Source organism: Culicoides brevitarsis, chromosome 2, assembly GCF_036172545.1.
Source record: "Culicoides brevitarsis isolate CSIRO-B50_1 chromosome 2, AGI_CSIRO_Cbre_v1, whole genome shotgun sequence".
NCBI lineage: Eukaryota > Metazoa > Arthropoda > Insecta > Diptera > Ceratopogonidae > Culicoides > Culicoides brevitarsis.
This window is the reverse complement of record NC_087086.1, coordinates 5,345,165-5,372,300: the sequence shown is the minus strand read 5'-3', so window position 1 is coordinate 5,372,300 and position 27,136 is coordinate 5,345,165. Positions and strand designations below refer to the sequence as shown.

Below are 27,136 nucleotides of genomic sequence, written 5' to 3'. Positions count from 1 at the left end.
ATTAGGGTTCACATAAATGTGCATTGGTCTCAAAAGACAAATTTCCCTCCAAAAACGAATTTTTAAAAAATTTCTTTAAATGCTCAAAAATACTTGAAAAAAAGGATAGAGAGATACGAGAAAAAGATAAATGTTGCTTGTCCATTATGGTTTGGTAAAATTACATATTATTACATTTTTTATTGACTCAAATTTTTTTTCCTGTCTTTACAGCTTGATCGTATCTCGGAACGAACGAAGAAACATTTGTAACGCGAGGAGAGCCCAACAACCTAATTACGAAGAATTTCTAACGACCGTGGACCGTTAATTACCTCGGAATTCCTTCACATACGATCGTTTAATCTTAATTAATAGATAAAACTTTGTAGTAAATATTGCTGTGGTAAGTTTCCCATAAGCGTTTGAGCGTGCAACATATTCTCACATCATCACGATTTTTACCTCATTTTTGCGCTGAAAACATTTGAGGCGCCTTAATTTACACTCCATTGCTGTGACACACTCGCAGCTAATTCCCTTCATTATTTTTTTTTGTGTTTTGTAGTAATAACGACAAAAATCCCACATCGCACTTGCTTTGCCGTAGAAACAACACCTATTTCATTTTAATTTAATTGAATCAATTATTTCGAATGTTACTTGTTGTTGTCTTGCTTCTCTCTTCGCATTTCTATCTTTGTTTGTGAAATGTTGCAGATGATGTAGGGAGATACTCGTCGTCGTAGTAAATTGCAATAATAAATAAAGACACGCTCTTAATTGCAATGTTATACACGCATTTGTAATATAGCTATAAATAAGTATTTATTCGTTTGTTGGTCAGAGCAGCGAACGACGATGGCGAGGTACATGGATACGCACTAATATAGGTAACAACACAAACATTTTATTGATGTACTTCATTGATGAGTTAACTTGTAAGATCTTGTAGTTTGTTCTGGCGATGCGGTGAATGCAAAAAATTGAGTTTTTGTTTGTTTGTTTTTTTAATGGAAAGATCACGACTTTTTTCGACGTGTTTCATTATTTTTGTAATTTATTTTTTTTTGTTTTTTTTTAGGGAGAGTAATCAACTCGACATTTAGATTTTCAAATATTTCATTGAAAAAGTTATAAAAAAAATTAAAAATTTTTTTAATGGGCAAAGGTAAGAAAATGTATTTTTCATAACAATTCTGTCAATAAAAATTCATAACAAGATTAAGGTAAGTTTAAATTTTTAATTTAATGTTTTTAAATTATTTTTAGAAAAAAATTAAGAATAAAATTTTTATCTTAATTATTTATAAAAAAAAATCGCATAAAATTTAAGAAAATTTTTTAAAAATGCTAAAGTTAAAAAATTTATTCTTAATAAAAAAATTAAATACATATAAGAAAATAAGTTTAATTTTTTTTAGCTGAAAATAAAAACTTTCAATTAATAAATTTTTAATTAATTCTTTTTTTATTATTAAATAATTTATTCAAAATAACTTAAATTATTTTGTATTAAAATAGTTAAATTTAAATTTTGTGAATTTAAAATTTATTTATTTATTATTAAAATTAATTAATTATTATTAACTTTTTAGTAAATTATTAAAATTTAATAATTTTTTTTAGGAATTATTGAAGATAAAATATATTTTAGAAGAAAAATTTACATGAAGCTTCAGATCAAGGATTCACAAATTTGGTCAAAAATTTTGAAAGATGTCTCAATATACCAAAAAAGTCACTATAAGTTTAAAATATTATCCAATTAATTCAAACCAAGCAAAATATTTAAAGAATTTAAAAGGATGAAATCTCAAAAATTTAAAATTTATCATTAACTGTGACCAAAAATTTAAAAATAATTTAAAAAAAAATAGCTAATTTAAAAAAAATAATTAATTAATTAATTCAACTTCAAAGTTTCTTAAAAACTGAAAGAATTTCATATAAATTTCTTTAAAAATTTTATTTTTTTTAATATGGAAAAATTTTTACTTTTTCATAATTTTTTCTGTAATTTTAATCTAATTACTGAACTTTTTACTCTTTTTCCGATAAAACTATTTAAAAAACATGCCGCCATTCGTTCTCGTAAATCAAGAGTTCAAATGACGCGTGTTTACCTGTCTCGATCGGCACGTAACTCGACACTTTATTTGCGTGCGTTTGAGGTTTTGGTTTTCCTTTATTATTGTCAATTCCAATTTGTGCTTTCCGAGAGAACTTGTTCTGATGACACAAAAAAAAAACTGACAAAGACTATTATTTTTACAAAAAGCATTGACAAAGCAAGGAAGAAGACCCATTGGGTCATGTTTCATTTCATTCCGAAACACACTGTTCGACTGTTCGGAATTCTGAGCAAATCATGACAAATACCAAGTCAAAGTGTAATTATCCATTGTTTGTAATTTAATATTGTATGACGACAGAATAAAATATAAAATCGGACTACAAACAATTGGAAATGGATTACACTCCGTAGCCTCATTGGAGAACAAAACTTAAAAATAAAACAGTATTAAATGTCCTTTTGTCGTCATTTTCATTACGGCTCGAGCAAAATATAATAAAATTTCATTAAATCCTTACGTTTGAGGTCGTATCAAATCTCTGTCGTGCCAACTTTCACAGAAAAAAAAAACCAAAACCAAAAGAAATTACTTTGTCTATTTAACGTTTATTTACTTGAACCGATAACAAAAGGAGAACGAGAGACAGGCGAAGGAAAAAAACGAATATTGTTTACTCTTCACTTACCTTGAATAATCATTCTTGCATAAAATCATATTACTTTTAGTGAAGCAAGTAGAACCCATTTCAGTTAATATCTCATGACAACATGAACATTTTAAACAAGAATTATGCCAATATCTGTCTAATGCACACATGATAAAGCGATCTAGTATTTTACCTGCAAGAGAAAAAAAAAGACAGAGAAAAAAAAGTTATTTGTGTGCTCAATGTGTGGTAATCAAGTTCAGATTGTTAGGGTGATTGTGATGAATCTTCGTTCGTACTTTTTTTTATTTTATTTTTATCATTATTGTTTGCACAATTGATAAAATCAAGGGAAAGAGGAAGGAGAGGAAGAATAATATCAATTCAATAATTAGTGTTGTTACGAAAGACGAAGAAGAAGAGCAATTTTTTCAATATCTGCTAATGGGATATCTCTAATAACTGTTTGAATTGACGTCAATTAAATATTTCAATTAAATTTATCGCTATTTTTATTTCCACGAGATTTGTTGTCTAAGTTGGTTACGTTTTTTTTTATTTCTGAGGAAATTTATTTTTATAATTAATATTATTTTCAGGGAATTTTTTAATTAAATTATTATGAGTTTATTTAATTTAAAAAAATAAATTTAAAAATTCAATAAATCTATTAATTTAATAACTTACATAGTTAAACAAATGAATTTATTTATTTAAATAAAAAAATTTAAAAAATCAAAAAATTTATTAAAATTATAATAATTTAAATTTTATTAATTTTAAAAAAATAAAAATTGATAAAAAGATTTTATTTTGAATAAAATAAATTTATTTTTTTTAAATTTTATTTAAAAATAATTATTTTTGTATATATTTTTTTTAAACAAAAATTTAATGCCAAAATAATTTTTATAATTATTTTAATTTTTTTTTTGTAAAATTAATTTTTTTATTTATTTTTATTTTTAGAATTATTTTTATTTTGATATTTATTCAATATTATTTTTTAGTCGTAAAAAATAAATAATTTAATTTAAAAACTAATTAAACATTGTTAAAAAATTATAATTTTATATGAAAATTTTTTATATGACAATTTTATATGAAAACTTTATTTTATTTTTTTTTGTATTTTTAAAACTCGAAAAATAATCTTTAATAAATAATAAAATTAAAATAATTCTAAAAAATATAATATCTAAAAAAATTTTTAATTTAGATTCAATAATTTTTTTTAAAAGAATATCTTTATAAAAAATCAAATAAAATAGTTATTTAAATGAAACATTTTCAAATTTAATTTAAAATAAATTCAATTATTTATTAATTAATTGATAAATCATATAAAAATTCAAATTAATTATTTTCAAATAAAAATTTAAAATATTTTTTTTTTTATTTTAATTTAAAATAAAATATTTTTATCAATTTTTATTTTTTTTTAAATTAATAAAATTTAAATTATTATAATTTTAATAAATTTATTGATTTTTAATTTTTTTTTATTTAAATAAATAAATTCATCATAATTTAATTTAAAAAAAAATTAAATAATTTTTTTTAAATTTAATTTTTTTTTTAATTTCAGATTCAAAAAAAAAGATTCATCAACCCTATAAAAACTTAATAAAAATCAACTACTTACCGCCGCATCCCGCGCAAAATTTCACAGGCCCCATATTATTATTCATCTGATGGAAATTCTGTTGTCCATCCATGTGATTTGGTGCCATGTGCCCGTTGTGATGATGCGCGCTCGGCATGTTGCCCGAATAATTTGTATTATCTGGACTGGGAGGTTGATGGTGCGGCGATGATATATCCGGATACGGATGGTAATGCGGATTCATCGCAAGTGAGGCGGCCAGCTTGACAATTTTGAAAGCTTTTTTAAACCACGAAGTGAGAAAAAAAGAAAATTTGCGCGAGTTTTTCCTCTTTTTTATTGAGAATTAACGAAAGTTAACCTCAATGGTTTGTTTGATTTTTGGAATTCACTGTGTTATTAAATTCATTAGAAGACGTTGTACGCCTCTGAGCAATTTTTTCTTTACTTTTAGGTCCTGAATGCACCGCTGATGTCTATATAAGTATTTTGCTGCGCGGAGAAGAATGCCTCATTAGTGCAACAATGTCCACGGGAAAAAATGTATTGACACTTGTAGTTGTTGTTGTTGTTATTTCTATCTCTCACTCATGTAAAATGTAACAATAATTGTGTTTCTATATCTTTTTAATATGAATTTATTCTGTGTTTCACGCACGCTTTTATTATTATTTTTTTACGATTATTATTATTATTTCTGAATTTGGTTTTGTTCGATATCTTTTTACTTTTTCCTTAGTTTTGCACGTATTTCATGTACTTCTCTTTTTTTCGCTCACATTTATTTATTTATTTGTAATTTATAAATAATGAATTGCTGCACTTGGCACACACACTGGATTACTGGCTGCTTGTTGTTCCGTCGTTATTGATGATAAATCTGTAATTACATGTAAAAAAACAAGGGAATATCAGTAAATATTGTTCGTTAGTTGCTGCTGCAGAGAAAAGAGAGAGAAATAAATGAATAATTAGGGAATAAATAAAAGCATGATTATTTTTTTCTCTTTCTTCACATGTTACACATGTTTGTTACTTTCGGGCCGTTTGCTAATGAGGTGCAGTATCGACACCGCTCGTCGTTACAATTTCTGTCATCTCCTGATTGGAGCTCATTCCGTTCTTTCTTTACGACTTTTTTTTTGTTCGAGCTCGTTTCAAGCACAATTTCAACGATTAATTGAGCAGATAAAAGAAGATTAATACAACTACTTTTGCCATAATTGACTTGAAAATTGTGTTGTTTAATGTTATTTTTTTTTTGCCTTGCCATATAAAAATTCACAGAACGAAAGATTGCCATTAAACAGGTCATATAATGATAATAGATTGCATTCTAAAAATTTGCTTGTTTTATTAAATTAAATAAGTGTATGTTGTTGTTAGACACATAAATTTTATGAGAATGGAGTAAATTACATGAAAGAGTTTATTAATAAACTTTTTTTTTTTTGACAAATGTTAATTGAAAAAGTCCTTCTGAGAAATTGATGGCGAAACGCGATCATAGATAAGATTTTTTTTGTTGCTGAAATGATTCCAGTTACTCGTAAATTTTATGTTTATTGTTTTTTTGATGTTAATTTCAGAACAAGACTAATTGAAAAAAATTGAGAATAAAATTGTTTGTTAAAATTTAGTTTGAAGCTTTGAATTTAATTATATAATTAATAAAAAAAAATTTATAATTAATTTTTTTTTAAAAATAATAATTAAAAAAAAAAAAATTAAATAATAATTTAAAAAATAATTAAAAATTTTATTTTAATAGAAAATAATTTTCAATTGATTAAAAGTTTTCATTTTTAAAAATTTTGTTTAAAAATTACAATTTATTAAATTACAAATAAATTGTTATTTTATTTTTTTAAACTTTTAATTAGATTTTTTAGATTGTTAAATCAGAATTTATTTTTCTTATGTTTATTTTTCGATTCATTAAATTAATGATAAATAAAAAAAAGTATTTTATTAAAATATTTTTTAAAATAATAATTAATGTATGTTATTTTTTAAATTAAAAATTATTATTTTATTTTTTTATTTATTTATTTAATTTTTTATAATATTTAATTATTTTTTATTTCATGAAAATATTTAAAATTTAAATATTTAAAAATATACAAATTAAAAATATTTTTCTAATTATTTCTTAATATTTTTTTTAAAATCAATAATTTTTTTTAAAAAATATTAAAAATAATTAAATAAATAAATAAAAAATAAAATGATAATTTTTAATTTAAAAAAAACGTACATTAATTATTAATTTTAAAAATATTTTAATAAAATAATTATTTTTTATTTATTATAACATTTTTATTAAAATATTTAAAATTAAATTAAATTAATTAAATAAATAAAAAAATTACAATTAAAAATAAAATTGATTCTTTCATTTATTTAAATTTTAAATAATTTTTTAAAAATTTTTAAATAACTTTTTTCAAATTAATTTTACAATTGAAATTAACACTACTTTATAATTAAAAAAAAAAGATAAAAAAATCTCAATTTCACGAGAATTTTATAAAACTGTTAATTAAAATACTCAAAACTCTTAAAGAACTTAAAAACTGCATTTTTCCTTTTTAAAAATCATGCAATCCCAAAAACAAGTGCACTCCGCAAGCGAGAGAAATGTATCACTTACACTTATTTTTTTTTATAATTATTTTCTTCCACACAACTGAGCAATTAATTTTATCAATGTTACATCAACTCGACGCGCAATTCTGCATAAATAACCAACTAACGCACATACACGTGTGTGGCGCAAAATACTGCGAGAAATATATTTTTTAATTACAACACTTGACCTATGATCCAATTAAAAGATTATGCTTATATAAACATAATATGCCTTTTTTTGTACGTAAAAAAATTTTTTAACTGTTGCAATTAACAAACAAACAAATAATACTGAAAAAAAAAAATATTCCAAGCTTAATTGAAACCTGCATGAGCTGAGTTCACCGTCTAATTATTTTATTTATATATGTGTGGATTTTTTTTTTCAAACATATGATGCGGATCATCATTGCGCGCGTACACAAGGCAATTCATTATAACACCATCAAGGGAGAACACACAAAAACATGTGTTGAGTTGCTCGACGAAGATGATGAAAAAAAAAATTCAAATGACAAAAAATGAGCACTTTTTAATTGGACACAAAATTGTAGGCAGCGAGCACACATCGCACATCGCTCGAAAAAAAAAGTAACTTTAACTATGACGAACTTTTGTGCGAAAAGAAAAATCTAACTAATTGTAAGAATGAACGGAAAACTTTTTTTTTTTGCACAAAACTACTTGAATGTGTGTGTAAATTAGTCAAGTTTTTGATAATAATTCAGCTTCTGGGTGCTCGAGTGTGTTTTGTGTGAACGTTGTTGATGTTAACTCAAATGTTGGAAAGTGTTCTTCGTACGAAAGGATTTGAGTTTGGTTAATTAAGACACTTAATTGGGACTCCATGCTGAGAATTTTTTCCTCTCTTGCGTTTCTTGCGTTGATTTAATTAGTTGAGATATTGTCAGTGGGTGTCAAGGTTCTGATTCTTTGCATGATTTTGTCATCTTCGACCGTTATTTTCTTTAAATTAAATTTAAAAAAAAATAATAAAGTACAAAAAATATCAAATTAGCCAATTATGTTCATATTTAAACATTTGCCAATTATTTTTTCTCTTCTTCATTCCCAGCGCAAATAGCAACAAAACACGTACATGCCGTACAAAAAGAGAAGAGACCTCAATTAATTTAATTAAATCCAATATAATAATTGTATATATATAGCGTTTGATGCTAACGAGGAAGAAACACATGGATGCCCGTACCGTACAAAGGAGATGATGATTAAAAATAAAATATCGTTAAACTACCCATTAACCATTTTGTTTGTTATATTATTGTTTTTTTTTTGCGCTATGGCTCTCATAAATGCTTAGGCAGAAAATTGCAAACAAACGTTGCTTGTTGATTATTTCTCGTTATTATTATTTTTTTTTTACTACGAGTACGAAAAAAATACATCGAGAGTGTCTAAATAACTTTTTTTCTGGGTTTTTGTGTCGTTCTTTAAATATTTGTCTGTACATTTATTTAGTTTTTAATTTAGTACCATGACAATTAAAAAAATATTTATAAAGTTGAACTAGTTGTTGATTGCTGTTGATAAAAAAAATTGTTAATTATATATTTTATTTACACACAAAAAAAAAGAATTTTATAATTCTGGTTTGAAAAAAATGAGTGAGCGCATTTTCGTATTTAATTATTTTAATTGGATTGTGTTTAATTTTTTTTTAATTTTTAATTTCCAAATTTTTTTAATTTCCAACATTTATTAAAAATTTTCGAAAATAATTTCGAAATTCGAATTTACAAATTTTCGAAAATATTTTCGAAATTCGATTACATAAATTTTCGAAAATGATTTCGAAAATTCGAATATTAAAATTTTAGAAAATAATTTCGAAATTCTCAAATTTTCGAAATTCGAATACAAATTTTCGAAAAAAAAATTTAATGTTTTAAATTATTTAAAAGAATATGTACCTAAATATTATTTTTTTTTATTAAAAAAAAATGCAAAAAAATTAAATAATTTAAAAAAAAAAAATTAATTTTAAATATAATTAATTTTCAAAAAAAAAAAAAAAAAAAAAAAATATGAAAAATATAAAAAAAAATTAGTTAAAATTTTAAAATTATCATAAAAAAAATTTTGAAACGAAAATGTTTAATTTATATTTTCTTTAAAAGAACAGAATTTTGAATTTTCTTTCTAAATTATGTACATTACGGAATTATTACAGTTTAAATTAATTTATTAAAATAAAATTATGAAAATTTTAGAAAATTTTGAGAAATTTTTTTAAATAAAATATTAAATTTGAAGCTGACGATTTTTTTTTTTAATTTTTTAGTTTTGATATTTATTTTTTTTATTTAGTTTTGACGAAAATTGAAACAAAGAACGTAAAAATATGAAAATATTTAATTATTCAAAAAATTGATTAAAAAATTAAAATTTGATATAAAAAATTTTAATTTAAAATTCAATAAATAATTTAAAATAAATAAAAAAATAAATAAATATTAAAAAAAAAAATAAAAAAAAATATTAAAATAATTAAAATTAAAATAAAAAAAAACGACATTAAAATAATTTAATAAATTAGAAAAAAAAATAAACTAACAAAATATTCCTCAAACAATTTTTTTTTATATTTTAATTTAATATTTTTTTTTTATTTCAAAACAAAACAATAAAAAACTTATCATCTTCTTCAGACTTTCACGCTAATTAGCTCCCATTTAAAACAATAAAACAATATTTTTCCGATTTTCGATTCCCCCCTATTCCCCGCAAAGTATCAAGATGTTTTGCCGTGGTTTTGTTGCATTTTATTGCAAATTTACTCTCATTACGCGCATAAAACTTTTTTTTTTATAACAACATTAATTAACTCGAGAATGCTATAGGCAAGCAGCATTCGTGGGTAGGTAATTAAAAGACGTTGCGATGCCATGAAATAAAATTGAAAAAAAAACTTTAAAGTTATGTATCAAATTTCGTCAGCAGCAGTTGATTAATCAGATGCGAAAAAAATTGAATGATTTTGTGGTATTTTTATTTCGCATTGCACGGCAAAATCGTGTAAATAAAAAAAAATATTATAAAAATATAATGAAGAAAATTAATGTTGTGAGCTGTGAAATTCTTGCTTTTGAGTTAATCTCGCAAGTTTTTTGAAATCCCGAAAGAAAAGGAAAATGACAAAAATTAAAAAAAAAAAAACAGTTAAGAGCCCTATTAAAAACACATGTTGGTGAATTCTAACAATGAGTTCGTTGCAATTCATCATTGTCCGAATTCGAATCGAAAAAAAAATATCGCGACAGTATCGTGGTTAGTTAGAGACGATGGATGTGCTCTAATTAATTTTAATGAACTTCACTCTCAATCCATTATTTTTTTTATATTTTTTTTTGTGCAACTCTCTTTCTCTTTCTTACACAGACACCCAAACAACCTTCATTATTTTTGTTTTGTTTTTATTTTTTTTTTGCATCAATTCTCACATTTTTTTTATTATTTTTATTTTATGTGGGAATCACTTTTATCTCTTTCTCTGCGTTGACTCATTTTATGTCGTCGTCGTCGTCTTCGGAGTTGTCTCACAAAAATACCGGCAATTTATAAAGTGATACACAAATTTTATCCAATTATTATTTTTTTTTGTGAATCACTGAAATCATATCATCACATATGTGAACGAAACGAGCAAAACAACAACAAAAAAGTGGTATACAGAACGAGAAAAGATTTGATTGTTCATCATTATGGTGTGTTTAGTTGATTCTCATTCAGTGTCTCATACGTTTGTGCGACGTACGGGCATGTATAAAAATTCTTCCTTTTTTTCCTTTAAAAAAGTACAGAATTATAATGATTGATTTACAGAAGATAATATGGATCATTAACGAAGGAGAACTCGAGAAATTGTCACATCATGTTGAAAAACTTTTTTTTTTTAGTTATTTTTAATGATTCGGACTTTCGTTGATATATCATGATATATCCGAAAAAAAAATCGAATAAAAATAAATTTAAATTTAATTGAATTCCAATCTGTAATTTATCGATAAATAACAAAATAAATCCACTTGAAAAATTTTTCAACGTTTAATGTACTCGCACGATGTTGATTACTATTAAAAATTTATCAACTTGTCACAAAAATCAGGTAATAACGTGGTCAGTTTTATTCAATATATATTTAAAAAAAATATTATTTTAATTGGATTTATAAATTTTTATTAGTCAAGTTTTTTTTTGTATTTTATTGTATATTTTTGTATACAAAATATATGTTTACTATAAAATATATATGTTAGGGAGCGTATTAAAAATGAATAATGTTGTTGAATTTCTGACCAAATATGAATTGTTTTGCGGTAATTCAATTAAAACAGTTAATAATGTTACGTTTTGTAATGAATTTTGTATGTATATGTAAAATATATATGTTTAATTTAATTATAAAATAATAATAATAATCATGTTAATTAATATTTAATTAAACATTAATTATATATTATAATAATATTCGTACCTTTCTATTTCTTGTAACACGAAATTATTTGTTTAATTAAATAACAAATAATGAGCGTGTTTTTCTTTTTTTTAAATTTATCTTTGAATCAATTAATTAATTTTTTTATTTTTTTATATTTTTTAATATATTGCACGTTTTTTATTATTATATATATATTTTTTTTTAATATTTCACAAATTTTTGATTTATTTCTTTATTTTCTTTCCTTCTTTGAGTTAACACTCACTCAATTTTGCCGCAAAAATATAACAAAAATTATCGTAAGAACGTCGTCTTGTGCTTCCGTTGCGTTCCGAAATGTAAACAATACTGAGGAAAGAAATGAAAATATCAAAACAAACGACCCCCTCAGTTTAGAATTGTATCCATAGAACATACGGGCCGAGACGGCATTGACAGTAACAGCAGCTGCTACTCCGTATGCCTTTTTTGAACAAATAATACAAATACATACAACATATACGCATACATACATATGCTATATACGTATATATGTATATACGAATGGTGAGTAAATGAGAGAGAGGAGGAAAAGAGAGTCAATATATATAAAAGGATTTTTACTCTTAATAATAAATTAAATTGGATTTACCCCATACTGCTGTATGCGCGTATGTATGAGTGTTCGTACCGAAGATAGGTGAGTCCGATACCCATACACGTGTACAGAACCATACATACTGTATACAAGTACAGCTATTATAATAAAAACAGGACTAATTAAATTATATTATTAATCACGAAAAAAAAAGTGAAACCGGTTTTGGATTTCATTTCAACGAACAGTACTCGGGTTCTCTCGTCGTTGTTGTTGTAATCAAACATGTGTGCACGCACGCACATGATAAATAAATGCAAAAAAAATGTTATAACAGAAATGTATCTAATTAAATTAATTTTAACACGCCTCCACAATATACATACAGCTCCAGTATGTGATCTCATTATAATAAAATGTGTATGAAAAATAAAAAAAAAACGGAGAATAGGAGTAAATTAGGCTAGAATGGATGAATATGCATGAATGTGATATCAAATTGATTAAAAGGCGTATGAATGATCAACTTGATTAATTAAAGAAGATATTTTTGTAGCTGAAAAAAATTCGGGTGAGGTCAATGTAATTACTTTGTGCGCTTATGACGCTGAAAAAAAGTGAAGAAAATGTTACTAATTATGACAGAACGGAAAAAAGGATTCAAAAAAATTTATTTTAATGATTTAGTGAGAAAATGTGAAGAATTTATGTATCGAAGCTTGATATTTATTTTTAGATATTATAAGAAAATTATTTTTATTCATTTAAAAATTTTCTTTAAAATAGTTTTTTTTAAATAAATAAATTTATTTTTATTTTAAAAAATTAAATTTAATAATTTCAGGGTTGCCAAAAAATATAATTTATTAAAAAAAATAATTTTATTTAATTATATTTTTTCATTTTTATTAATTTTTTTTTTTTTTAAATATTTTTTTGTCATTTTAAATATATTTTTTTTATTATAAAGTCATAAAAAAAAAATTGAAAAATTTTAAAAAATTAAATTCAGGGTTGCCAAAAATGTAAAAAATAAGATTTTTTTCCATATTTTCTAAAATGTTTTTAGAGGCATATTTGAAGGTTATTTTTTTCGTTTAAAATTTTGGAAATATGTATGAAAAAAATTTTTTTTTTATCAGAAATTATTTTTGTTGTATTTATATCTTTCCTTAAATTATTTTTTATATTTATTAAAAATTTTTAAAAGAAATTTTATTAAATTTTTATAATGTATAAAATTAAAAGTTTATTTTTTTTAAATAATTAATTCTAATAATAAAAAGTAAAAATAAAATTCTAAAAATAAATAATAAAATTTAAAAAAAAAAATTAAATTTTAAAAATTTAAAATAAATTAAATTAAAAAAAATAAATTAATTTAATTATTAATTGAATATTTGTATAAATTTGCATTTAAAAAAAAATTAAGTAAAAAAATCTATCAGATCTTGTATAATCTTTAGATCTTTTCGAACGAATCTAAGATCTAACTGTAATATTCATTGCATACCTTTGAAGTAATTTTTTATCTAAAAATCGATAAAAAAAAAGATTTCAAAGCTTAAAAATTATAAAAAAAAATAAAAATTTGAAAAAATTTCAGAAAAACGTAAATTTTTCACAATTAAAATTCTGAACTAGACTAACTTGGGCGCATATATCGCGCTTGCTTGCTTCTAATTGAAAAGAATATTTCTTGTCGCATCATACAATCATTATAATTTTTCCTTCTTCTTACGTTCATTACTTCTTCTGCACTCATCTCTGCGATCTCTGTGCTCTGTACTCGTCGACGACAACGACGACACTCTACTAAATTAAGGTACGCTTGTTCCGTATTTATTATTGTTGTGTATTTTAATTAGCAATTAAGAACAACTTGTATGCATATCTATGTGTATTATTTTTTTTTGTTGTATTTTTGTGAGTTGAGTTTGGAGAGACTATTTTAACGAATACGACTCGTAAAAAAATAACGTAATAATAAACAACCGACGACGACGACGACGAGTGTGTGTGTTGGAAGAGCCAATTAAATTTGATTATTAAAACGAAAGTACAAACGGCTTAATTGGCTTGATTCGCATTCTTTTTTCCAATTCACATGTACGCTCGCACAGAGCTACAGGAGCCTTTTATGTTCATTCACATGAGTTTAGCGCGCACCGCATCATACATTGTAGAGCTCGGCGCGTAGAGAGAAAATAATAATAATATAATGAATTCTCGTTATGTGTGTAGTTAGTTTGGCTTGAATTTGATATATGATGTGAATGATTTAATTGGCTCACTTTTGTTATGTACCTCCGTTCTCCGGTAAATTCCCTCAAGGGATTTCTCGATAATGTAATAAATAAATGCAAGAAAAAAAGGGGAATGTATAACCGTGACGTCACATTTTCGCCAAGGAGTTTCCATATTATTGCCACCTTTCCATTTGTCTCTCTCATTAAACATGTCCAATTATTTGTTAATTAATTTTTTTCGTCTCTCTTTTCTGCCCGTAATTCTGCGCCCGCTATGGGTCTCTCCGTTTGCCTTTGGGTGCAGTATGTTCAACATTGCATTGATGTTAATTAAATTAATGAATTAATAGGCATTCAGACTGCTCACACGATGTGTGCTGCGACACAACATATCACACGACGACATTCAGCGGGGGAGACCAAGTTGTGTGCTAAGAAGTCATTAACAAGAAATTTCATTAACTTATGACGATTTATGGAAAAATATTCAGGAGATATATTGAAAGTTTGCGTTGAAAGAATGATTTTTACTTGATTTTATTAAAAAAACCACGTGACCTAATATTTTAGTAAGTAAAAAAATATTATTTTAGTTTGGATTGAAAACATTCAAGATATTAAATTTTATGAAAATGTTGAAATTTTCATTAAAATTTTTTTACGCAATGCACATTTTAATTTGTGTTAATAGTACATATTGAAAATTTTAACCACGTGACTTTTTAAAATTTTTAAGTGAACATTTTTCAATTAAAAAATAATTAAAACTGACAAGTTTCTTGACTTTGTATCAATAAATTAAATAAAAGTTAAATTAATTGTCGAGTTTTGTATTTTTTTTGCTTGAAATTTATTAATTGTAAACCACGTGGTTTATTTTTTGAAAAATTTAAATATTTTTCATAAAATATATTTAAAATATTAATCCTAAGGCATATTTTGATGTTTTTGAAGAAACAATTTAAAATTTTTTGACCCAATAAACATTTGAATTTGTCTTAATAGCAAATTTTAAAAATTTTAACCACGTGACTTATCAACTTTTATTTTTTAATGTTTAAATTTTTTTATAGAAATAAATTATTTCTTTGAAAAATTTTAAAATATCTTGATTTTTTATGAATAAAATGAGTTTTGTATATTTTTTTTTGTTTTAAAATGAATAAAAAATTAAATTTTTGATTATAAACCACGTGGTTCAATTTTTAAAAAATTTACATGTTTTTCATAAAATATATTTAAAATAATAATTCGTCTGCAGATTTTAATCTTTTTAAAGAAAAAATTAAAAATTCTCGACCCAATGCACATTTATAAATTTCCCTAATGCACATTTTGAAATTTTTAACCACGTGACTTATTATTTTTACAAAATATCGAATTTTTGTTCGAAATCTATTTAAAAAAAAATTTCAAAGCGACAAAAAATGATAGTTTTATCAAAAGTAAAGTGCTTGTCATCCTTCGAAGGACATTTACTTCAACTTTTAATCAAAAAAATCTCAAATTTGAATAAAATTCGGAGAATTCGTCAGACACAAAAGTTGCATCAAAATGAGGAATTTCGAGTCGTCGAGTAGGCAAGTTGTGTTATTGTGTTAAATATAAACGTGTAATAAATTATTAAATGATAAAATATCGTGCGACCAACAACATCTGCTTTTGCTTTCATTATATTATTATTACTCGACTATTACAAGTAGCTGCCTGTACGATCGAATTTAAATATTTCTCGTCGTCTTGTCGTTCCTCGTCGGGTGTTTTGATGAATGAAGGATGTCGTCTACTTACCGAGAACTCGAAATGAATTGAATCGAAATTGAATGAAACATTTAAATTACACTTTGCTGTAAACATATGACGCTCTCTCGTCGCCCAAAACACGACGAAATGAATGATAATAATAATTGTTTAATACTTTTTTCTGCATCTACGGACCTGTGAGACGTACCGAGCAGAGACATTTTGTTAATGAATGTATCTAGCTAGTAGAAATGTACAAGGGATACAATTGAATTTAATTAAAATACATGTCTCCTTACTTAGTTGTATAAGTAGAGCAATGTTCCTTTCTCTTCTCTGTCTCGCTAGAAATTTGTTGTTTGGGACAATTATTTTGCGCTTCGAGGTAAGATGGAGAAGAAAGGAGTTATTATTTTGATAGCAGATGCAATTCATTTTCAGAAATTGCGCAATTTTGAGTTTTTATCGAGGCAAAATTAGTAATTAATGGCTATAAAATTTGATTTTATGAGACAATAAATAATTTTTTTTATTATTTCTTCAGAAAAATTAAAAAAAAAAATTTTGTTGAAGAATTTTTCTTAACAAATATTGATTTTTAGTCGTTTTGAGCCTATTTAAAATTAAAATTAAAAGCTTGGAAAATTTTAATTTTATTTTTGCCATTGCCAAAAATTAAATAAAAATACATTAAATAAACAAAAAAATAAAATAAAATTAAATAAAAAAAAATAAAATAAAATAAATAAAAATATTATTTAAAAATTTATTATTATTTAATTATCAAAAATAATTATTTAAAAAAATAATAATTTGAATTATTTTAAAAAATATTTAATAATCATAAATATTTTTCTGATAAAAAAAAGCATCAAAATATATTTTGCAAAATTAATATTAATATTAAACATCAATTTAAATATTTTTTTTTTAAAATATTTATATTTTTTTTTTTGGTTTTAAAAATAAAAAAAAATATTTTTAATTATAAATAAAACTATTTTTTTAAATAATAAAATTAAATTAAAAATAATTTAATTATTTTTTTTTAAATTAAAAAAAAAAAATATTTAGCTTAAAAAAATTAATGAAAATTTTATTTTTTTTGTTTTCGACATTTTTTTAATCCAAAAAATTTAATTTATTTTGCAAAATCCCCAAAAATCTCGTAATTTCAAGTGACATCAAATGAAAAGGCAATAAAAACGCGTCGCAGCGATAATTAGTTGACACATTCCATTTACACAACTCCAACGTTCTCACATATCCTGCGATGCAGATTTAACTCATTAGTAGATTTTTCACATAGACAAAAAAAAAGCGTTTTATTGTTAAATTTTTATTCATCAACATAATCATTAGGCATTGTGAGCTGCACGAAGCGTATGAGTTTTTATATTTCATTATTATAGTCACTCATCGTAATTAAAGGCATTTTAGATTCACGAGCGAAACAGAATAGAATAATTAGCATATTATATTCTGTTTTTCTGCCTTTGTTTTTTTGTGCGCTGCACATCGTTGTCGCGTCCTCCTCATCATTAGTATTATGCTCCAATTATATTACAGTCATCATTATCATCGTCAATTTAACGTTTTCATTACACTTTACACACCGTTTTATTATTATTTTATATATTTTCCTCGAGAGCGAGGAGTTTTCACGATGCCAAGCGATGAGAGATGAACAACAACAACAACCATCATCATCATGCATTGTTTTATATTTTATTTTTCATAGACAGTTAACACGTATCTGGTTTATGGGAGACACACAGGCACACACTTTTTATTAGAACCATTATGATTACGGCATGGTAATTAGGCAAATGAATTGCATTATGCATGTAATGTACCTGGTAATTTTTTAAGCTTCTTTTGTGCACCAAATAGGCAGTCGGAGCAATAATAATAGTATTAAGGTAAGTGCAATTTGCTGAAATTGTTCAAAGTTTATCCTTTATTTGAAATCCGATTTTTTTAAATTTTAATTTAATTTTTTTTTTAGAGTTGAAAAGTAAAATTTTAAATAAATTAAATAAAAATTTAAAATTATAAAGCTTGATTAAAAATAAAAAAAAATATTAAAAATTTAGTTTTTTCGTATGATTTTCTTCTATTTTTTATTTCAATTTAATTAATTAAAAATTTATTTTATTTTTTTAACCTAAATTTTATTTTCTTAATATATTTTCTGTATAAAATTCTTAAATGTCAATTCAAATAAATTTTGTAAAAATGTTGTTTTGAAATAATAAAAATATTATTTGAATGAAAATTAATAAAAAAAATAATTAATTTTTATTTTTCAATCAAAATTTGATAAAAAGAAGTCTAAATAAAATATTAGAAAATTATTGAAAGACATGAAAAATTATTTAGAAACAAATTGAAAATTATTTAAAATTAAAAAAAAATTAAAATCCTTTTTTAATATTTTAAAAACTTTTAAAAAAATATTTAAAAAAAATATGTATTTATAAAAATTAAAAAAAATAAATAAATAAAATAAATTAATAATTAAATATAATTAATTTTTTATTTAAATATTTTTAAACAATATTTTAATTTTTTTTATTAATTTATTTTTTTAATATTTATTTTTTTTTTGTTTAACAATATTTTTTAGAAGTTTTTAAAATATTTAAAAAAGATTTTTTTTAAATTCAAGATAAGTAATTATTTTTTTAAATTTTAAATAATTTTCAATTTGCTCCTTAATGAGGATATTTTTTGATATTTTGAAGAAAATAATTTATTTTTTTTAAATTAATTAATTAAAATTTAAAGCAACAAAATTCTTTTGAATAATGAAACATTTTTTCCAATTGTTCAAGCCTAATATGAATTACTATAATAATAAAAGTACGAAAATCTCACTTTTCACTAAAAAACGAGTATGATGAACGATGCTGCTGAGGCGAGGAAAGGTGATTATGAGTTTACGATGAAATGAGGTAAAAATTTGTTTATTTTCATGCGATAATAAAAATCCCTGAGCTGAGAAGAAGCAGTTTTATTGTTTTATCCCTTTTTATTCACGAAAAATATTTCAAAAACATTTTTACGGCTTCCTCTCTTATTTTTATCGCATTAGGCAACTGATCTGAAAATCTTCACATATCTCCGTAATTAAAATAATAATGAAGACACGACAGAGCTCATAATGAGCGTCATTCACCGTAATAATAATATATGAATAATGTTCATTAAAAAACGAAGTGAATCGAGATGAAAGAGTTCGTTTTTGAGCAGCAGCAAAAAAATGTTATTTATAGAAATTTTTACTACTACTATATGAGCAGGCGGATCATCATCAAGCAAATTATCACCATATTACAGTTCATCAGACAGTTTCGTCGTCTTTTCGTTCGACGATGATGATGATGACATCAAAAGAATTTTTGTGTGTGCTGCTTCAGGAGGAACATGTGTTTATGAGTAATCGATTATATCGTTGTTTTGTGCCGAGCAGCGACGACCGTATAAGGTGCTAATTAATTTTGTGCATGTCTTTGTTAAAATTTAATTGGAAGGCAAAACATAATTTAATTTACATTTTTTTTTCGACTTACAGGTGTCTTTTTGGCAAATTGACGAGTTGAAAGGCTCTTCATGTGTGCAATAAATTTTCGTTTTTTTGTTTATGTTACTCAACCAGAAAAAAGTAAACAAGTGTTTGGGAGAATTTTGTTGAATGAATTTTGGATTTGCTTGAGTGTATTTTAAGAAAAATAATTTTTTAAATAAATTAAATTAATTTTTTAATTAGATAAAAATGAATTTGATAAATGATATAAATTTTAAAAATTTTAAACTAAAATTTTTAAGAATTTTTAATTAATTAATTTTAATTTAATTTTAATTTTAATTTAATTTAATTTAATTTAATTTTTTTTTTTATTTTAATTTTATTTGAAGAGATTTGAAACAATATGATATATTTCAATTATTTACCCTTGGACTTTTATTTATTATTTTATTTTTTTTTTTTTTTTTTTTCAAAAAAAAAATTCAAAAAAAAAATTATTTTTAATCTAAAATTTTTAAAAAAAAAAAATTGGAATTAAAAAAATTTTGTTTGAAAAATTTATAAAAATTATTCTAAAAAAATTATAAAATATAAGTTAAATAAAAGTTTTAAATTTTTAAGATTTTTTTAAATAATTAAATTTTTTTTTAAATTATTTTTTTTTTTAAATAAATTAAATTTAAATTAAATTAAATTTAAAAATAAAAATTAATTATTTAAAAAATTAAATTTAATTATTTAAAAATAATTAACGGATCGACTCTCAATAAAATTATTTTTTTTTTTTAAATAAAAAAAATTTTTAAAAAAATTCTTTAAAGTAAACAGACCCACAAAAAAGTCATAAACCTACTTCTTCTTCATTCATCTTCTCCAGTTGGCAACTTTTTTTTTTAAATTTTCTTCAAAAAAGAAAAAAAAAAACATGAATTTAATGAGCGCGAACCGCCGTAAAATAAACGCACGGTAGACATCAATAAACAATCATAAAGATTTTTATTTCTTTTAATTATAGTTTATCGTGAATTTCTGAACTACTTTCTCGTGTTTATGCGTTTGTTCTTCATACTTTTCTTGGTTCAGTAGTTGATGGACGGGTGTGGTGATTAATCTTCTTTTACAATTTTTTAAATTTATGACACATCTGTTGTGTCGACTTCTATGTGTGAGTTAAAAATTACTTTTTTTTTTGAAGCGAAGGGAGTCGTGTCACAATTAGTACCTTTTGTTATTTATTTAATTAATTTATACTTTTATCGTTTTATTATCTCTCGTGTTTCGCTACTTGACGAACAAAAATGAAAAGTGCAACCGTTTTATGGCTCCCTAATTGGCCAAAAGCTTCCATTTTTTGTCAGGGACAGATTTTTTTTTCGTTTTTTGTTGAAGACGAAGAATAATATCACTTTGTCTCCTCAAGAAATCTGTCACATTTTGATATATTTGCCAATATTGTTGTTGTTTTCGTTGTAGTTGTGAGTGAGTCAATTTAGAAAATTGAAATGTAGAAAATAAAACTTGTAATCACTTTCGTTGTTTGGGTCCCTCTCGCGCGTGTACAGACATCAACAACAACAACAACAACGTCGCAGAGAAAAAAAAGGATGGAAAAACGAAGAAGATGAAGAGACGCGAAAATGTATTTAGAAAATTGGCATGAAAATTGGAATAACAATGATTGGTGTTGTATTCCGTTGTTGCTGCTGCTGCTGCTTCGTTTTTCCAGAAAGATGACGATGATTTGATGGGTAAAGTGAAAGCGGAATGAAATGGAACGACGACGGAATAAAAGGGTTGCCTTTTTACTTAATGTTAATGGACTAATGCTTATTATTATTATTAAAAGTTGTTGTTGCTGCTTTTTCAATGCAAGGCAGAGAGGAAGAAAAAAAATAAGCATTTAACATTAATGATAAACAAATTTTTTGATTAAACGAAGTGAAACGGATCTAATGTTTTGTGAGGAATGGGAATTGAATGGATTTTCATTGCGAGATGATTTTCTCTCCCACACACATAAACATGCACGGAAATAAGAAAGGAGATGAATTTTAGATCTAAAAGAACTTAATTGGAGAAGATCTTAAATGATCTGAAGATCAAAGCAAAAGATCTGACAGATCATCTGATCGTTTGCTTTGATCTTCAGATCATTTAAGATCTTTTCCAAATAATTTCTTTTAGATCTTAAATTTCATCTCCTTTTTTATATCCGTGCGTTCAGATCAAAATTTCAATTATTTAGATCTTAGATCTATCGAAAACAAAACTGAAGATCTTTTGTGATCTAAAGATCTAACTAAGATCATTTCTAATTGACCTTGGTTTGACCTTCAAATCACAAAAGATCTTTAGAATTGTTTTCAATATATCTAAGATCTGACCTAATTTTTAAATTTTCGATCTCAAAGGATCTAAAGATGAAATCACAAAAGATCTTCATTTAGTTAGATCATCTTCAGGTTAGATCTTCAGATCATTTGAGATCTTTTCAAATAAGCTCTTTTAGATCTAAAATTTCATGTCCTTCCTAATATCCGTGCGTTCAGATCAAAATTTCAATTATTTAGTCAGATCTTAGATCTATCGAAAACAAAACTGAAGATCTTTTGTGATCTAAAGATCTAACTAAGATCATCTCTAATTGACCTTGGTTTGACCTTCAAATCACAAAAGATCTTCAGTTAGGTTTTAATATATCTAAGATCTGACCTAATTTTTAAAATTTCGATCTCAAAGGATCTAAAGATCAGTTTAGATCTTCAGATCATTTGAGATCTTTTTCAACTTCAACTTCCAAAATTTCATTTGAAGGAACTTAACTTAACCTTTCAAGTAGATTTTAACTCTTGAAAGGTTAATTAAAGTTCCTTCAAATGAAATTTTAAGTTTAACCTTAAATCCATTAATTTTCAAGTCACAGGGTATGAAACGCCTCCATGCTCCAATGGCATTTCCAAAAAATTTTTGCACATTATCTCGCTCTCTCTCGTGCTATAATTCCTATTTTACGTGAACACACAAACGGCAACTACGAGGGGTGTAAGTAAATTGTTCGAACATTGATTGAATAAATAGGCAATCAAGGAATCTACCTTCCTTCCGTTCTCTGCTGTGGCTGCTGCTGCTTTGTTCTGAACAATGAACGCACTTATTTTTTTGATTCACTCGCACTAATAATATTTGAATATTTATTAGATTACATTCTCCCCGCAATCGTTCAATACATATTTAACAAGCAAAATACAATGATTGGAATGATTATGCCGCAGAATCTATTTTGTAAATATTTAAACATCTCGCAGCAGTAGCAGCAGCACCAATTCGAGCTCCGTGTATGGCAATAATAATTGTAATTACGATTTATATTTACTTTTATTTCATGAATATATTTTTGCTGTTTGTTCCGAATCCAATATTCATGGCGAGGTTCGGAGAAAAAAATCCTTCGCCGCAGTAATATTTCGGTAATCATCATAAAAACGAGAAAATCTCGCACGATATCAGATCAGACCAGAAGTCGATTAGAAAAAAAACCTACACACACATGTCATTATCAGACATGAACAAAATGAAAAACGACATCAATTAACGTCAATACTCTCGGCGCGCACACACAAAGTTGTGTTCCCTGATTCTAATTAGAAAACTTTTTCAATAATAATGTGAATGAATGCTACATATACTACTTTACTTTTGTTTTCACTCCACAGAACGCTATATGGCAGCACGCCATCCATTTATCGGTTTTAATGAGGACATGAACTTTAACATTAGAGATGCGTCGTCGTCGTTGCTCATTCTTCATTTTGAGATGTATTTAATTGGCAAAAGTTGATTTTTTTTTTTTTTTTCGTGGTTGGTCAAGATGGTTTTTAATTAATTTTGAGGAAAATTTTGATTCATAAGTCAAGTGCATCTTTTCAATTTAATTCATTATCTTGATTTTTGTTTAGATTACAAAAGAAAATTGTACTTGAATTTTGAAAGAGGGTAAAATTTAAAGGGTTAAAAAATAAACGTAATATTTGTATTAATTAATTTTTTTTTATAAAAATCAACATTTTTTTAATTTTAAAAATTTTCTTTAATTTTTTAAAAATTTTTTTTAATTAATTTAATTTTTTTTTATTTTAATTTATTTTCAAAAATTTTTTTAAATAATAATTTGACTTAAATTTTTTTTTTAAATTTCTTTTTTATTTATTATTGAAATTTTTAATTTTTTATTAATTTAAAAAAAAATATTTTTTTAACTTTGTGATATTAAAAAAAATAAATTTTGAATTTTTTAGATTTTTTTAATATCTGTTTTTTTTGTAAAATTAAAAATAAATTTAAAAATTATTAATTATTAATTGAAAAATAATTAATTTATTTTTTTAATTTTTTTATTTAATTTTAAAATGTTTTAAAAAAATTTTGAAAATAAATTTAAATTAAAAAAATTATTCTTAAATTTTTTTTTTATTAATTTATATAAAATAAATTTATTTATTTTTTTTTATTTAATTTATTTTATTTTATTTTATTTTATTTAAATATTTTAAAATAAAAAAATTATTTGATTTTAGTTTAAAAAAAAATATTTTGAATATTTTTTTTTTTTTATTTTTTTTAATATTTTTTTTTTAAATAATTTATTAATTATTAATTAAAAATTATCAAATTATTATTAAAAAAAAATTAAATGTTAATAATTTTTTTTTATTTTTCTCATATTTTAAAATAAAAATATTATTGGATTTAAATAAAAAAATAAATTTGGAATATTTTAGATTTTTTTAAAATATTTTTTGTGAATTTTTTTTCTATTAAAAAATAATTATTTAAAAATTATTAAATTATTATTAATTAAAAAATAATTAATTTGAAAAAAATTTAAATGTTAATAAAAAAATATTTTTTTTTATTTTTTTAATAATTTATATTTTTTTCTATTTTCAGAAATCATCAAATGTTCAATGATCAGAATCTCATCCCATGAGCAATTTCGAGTTCCAATCGCGTGAATTTGATACCATCACTCAAGTATTCCATACGAAGCTCCTCGCAGTAATCAACTACAGATTCACTCTTTTTTTCCTCATTTCATTTGAAAATTGTATTCAATTGTATCCTTAACGAGCGGTATAGACGTGCCACTTTTTTCTATCTTCTCTTCATCGTCTTCAAATAAATATCTCTGAACAACATTCTAGCAACGCCGATAATTCTTCGGTATCAGACGACGACGACGACGTGTTTTCTCGGAGAAATGTTCAGAAACGTACAATCTACGGTAATTTTGAGACGATGTGCGTGTGTCGATGCCGATGTCGAGCCACAGAACAGAGACACTGAGCGAAAAAGGTTCATCATAATTTTGATGATGATTATTGTTGTTTAATTTTGGGGTTATTGTTTGTGAAATGAAAATTTTATTTACGTGTGTTGTTGACGACGACGACGACGAGTCTTTCGTACCCGTAAAAGAGGTACATCACAGCACACTAATGAGAGTTCATCAACATATAGAAATAATTACGTCAATTGTTTGCAAACGATTACCTTTTCGCTCGGTATGTTTGTTCAATGTGTGCTCTCGCTGCGGGAACAAAGGTTAGATTTAGTGCTGCTTTTGTCAGGTGAGTTGCCCAAATTCCCTCAAATTTTGTCGATTGATGGCAGTGAGGCATACAATTTATTAGAATACATGAGGGAATGAACTTTGTAACAACAACAACAACAACAATAATGATGATGATGATGATGATAAAAAGATCATTAGGGACTGCCTGATCATTTAATTGTTTGAAGTTTTAATGGCTTTTTTGGGCATGAAATGAATGGAAATAATGATGGAACGTCAAAAGCAGTGACGGATAAGGTTTCAAGTATCCTCAAAATTTTTAACGAATTTCAAAGAATATTTAAAAATATTTAAAATGTCAACTGGGGCAAAAATTTCAAATGCATTTTAAATAAAAAATTTTAAATGTGCTTTGGGATAATAGTTTAAAATATTCATTTTGATGAAAATTTTAAATGTTTCATACAATTTAAACTTGAAATATGCATTGGGAAAATTTTTGAAATTTGCATTGGGGCAAAAATTCGAAATGTTCTTTGGGATTATAATTCAAAATATACATAAGGAAAAATATTTGAATTTTTTTATAGAGAAAAAATTTAGAATATGCATTGGGAAATTTTTTGAAATGTGCATTGGGCAAAAAATTTAAATGTACATTATTTGAAAAATTTGAAATGTACTTTGGGATAATAGTTTACAATATTCATTTTGATGAAAATTTGAGGTTTTTTATACAATAAAAAGCTTAAATATGCATTGGGAAATTTTTTGAAATGTGCATTGGGGCAAAAATTCAAAATGTGCTAATAAGATCAATACAAATTAATCCAAACCAAGCAAAAAATCTTAATTAATTAATTTTCCTTTTAGATTTATTTTCAAGAAAGAAGCTTAAAATCTATTCCAATAAATCCAAAACAATCAAAAAAAAAAATTTTTTTTCAGCTTTTGGCCCGAAAATTATCAAATCCAGCACTGCTCATTTGAACATAATAATTTCTCTCTCTGAGATAAGAAAAAAAATCGGAAACACACTTACTACCTTATTAGACAGATTTATTCAGAGAAGAAAAAATCGGAGATGGAGATGAATGGTAATCAAATTATTACAGTCGATTACTTCTGGATCCCTGCGTTGACGTACGAGCTTATCTGAAACGACACAAAAAAAGAGAGAAATGAATTTACTGATTAGATATTTATCTTTTTTCGGTTCGAATTTTGTTTGTTAATCCTTCATTCTATCATTTTTTTTTTCTTCTTTCGTGGAAGAAAAAAAAAACGAGAAAAATGAAGAAAAAACAAAAGCAAAGCGATAACTGTATCAAAGTTAAGTTCATTAATAATCATAATTAGATGTTTCATAAAATACTCCATATACACAAGAATCTCATAAATAAAGCCAATTAGCTTAATAAAGTGCCTTTTTGTGTGTTTGTGTCTACATGTAAATAAACAACTTAACAGCACAAAACACAAGAAATAAAAAAAAAATATGAAGAAAGAAATAGGGCAGCTAGCCATTTGAGCCTTGATTTCGATACATATTCAGTGTCTTTAATGTTCGTCGTACGTCGTTCGTCGTAGATGGTACGAGAAAGAATATTAATCAAATTTATGGACGTGAAAAAAATGTAATAAATTATAGCAACAACTAACAGGACTTTATGGCTACTTTACTTGGCGATGTGTGCGTGAATGTATGGGCAAGTGAGTGTGTGTTTAATTATTTCAAATGGAGCGAAAGTTCAGTGTGAAGGAGTTATTTAGGTTCAATTAGGTGCAATCAATTTTGGTTTCTGAAGTTTTTTTTTGTCGTTGGTTTGAAAGAGATTTTATGGAGATTTAATACAAAGTTTTTAGTTGTAATTTTTTTAAATAAAAAAAAGGTTTTCAGTTGACTTTCATTTTAATTTTAAAAATAAATTTACAAAAATTAGAAATTATTTCTCAATTAAATTTCGATATTGATAAAAATAAATAATATTAAATTAAAATAATAATTTATAAATTAATTAAATTTATTTTAAAATAAAAGAAATTAAAATTTATAAAAAGATT

At 24.1% G+C, this 27,136-nt stretch overlaps 1 protein-coding gene across 3 annotated transcripts in view; it reads right to left on the bottom strand.

Moving 5' to 3' along the window:
* LOC134832476 (LIM domain transcription factor LMO4.1) overlaps positions 1-27,136 on the bottom strand; it is a 97,342-nt gene that overhangs the window by 21,750 nt on the left and 48,456 nt on the right. The window contains exons 2-4 of one of the 3 annotated variants that reach the window (XM_063846505.1): positions 26,115-26,227; positions 4,349-5,189; positions 2,743-2,896 (exon numbers count right to left, since the gene is read on the bottom strand). In XM_063846505.1, the coding sequence (XP_063702575.1) occupies positions 2,743-2,896; positions 4,349-4,553 (359 nt within the window). In that variant the 5' untranslated portion in view covers positions 4,554-5,189; positions 26,115-26,227. Of the gene's footprint in view, positions 1-2,742; positions 2,897-4,348; positions 5,190-11,435; positions 11,515-26,114; positions 26,228-27,136 lie in introns of those variants that run through there. The other 2 variants (XM_063846504.1, XM_063846506.1) reach the window with 2 other exon arrangements.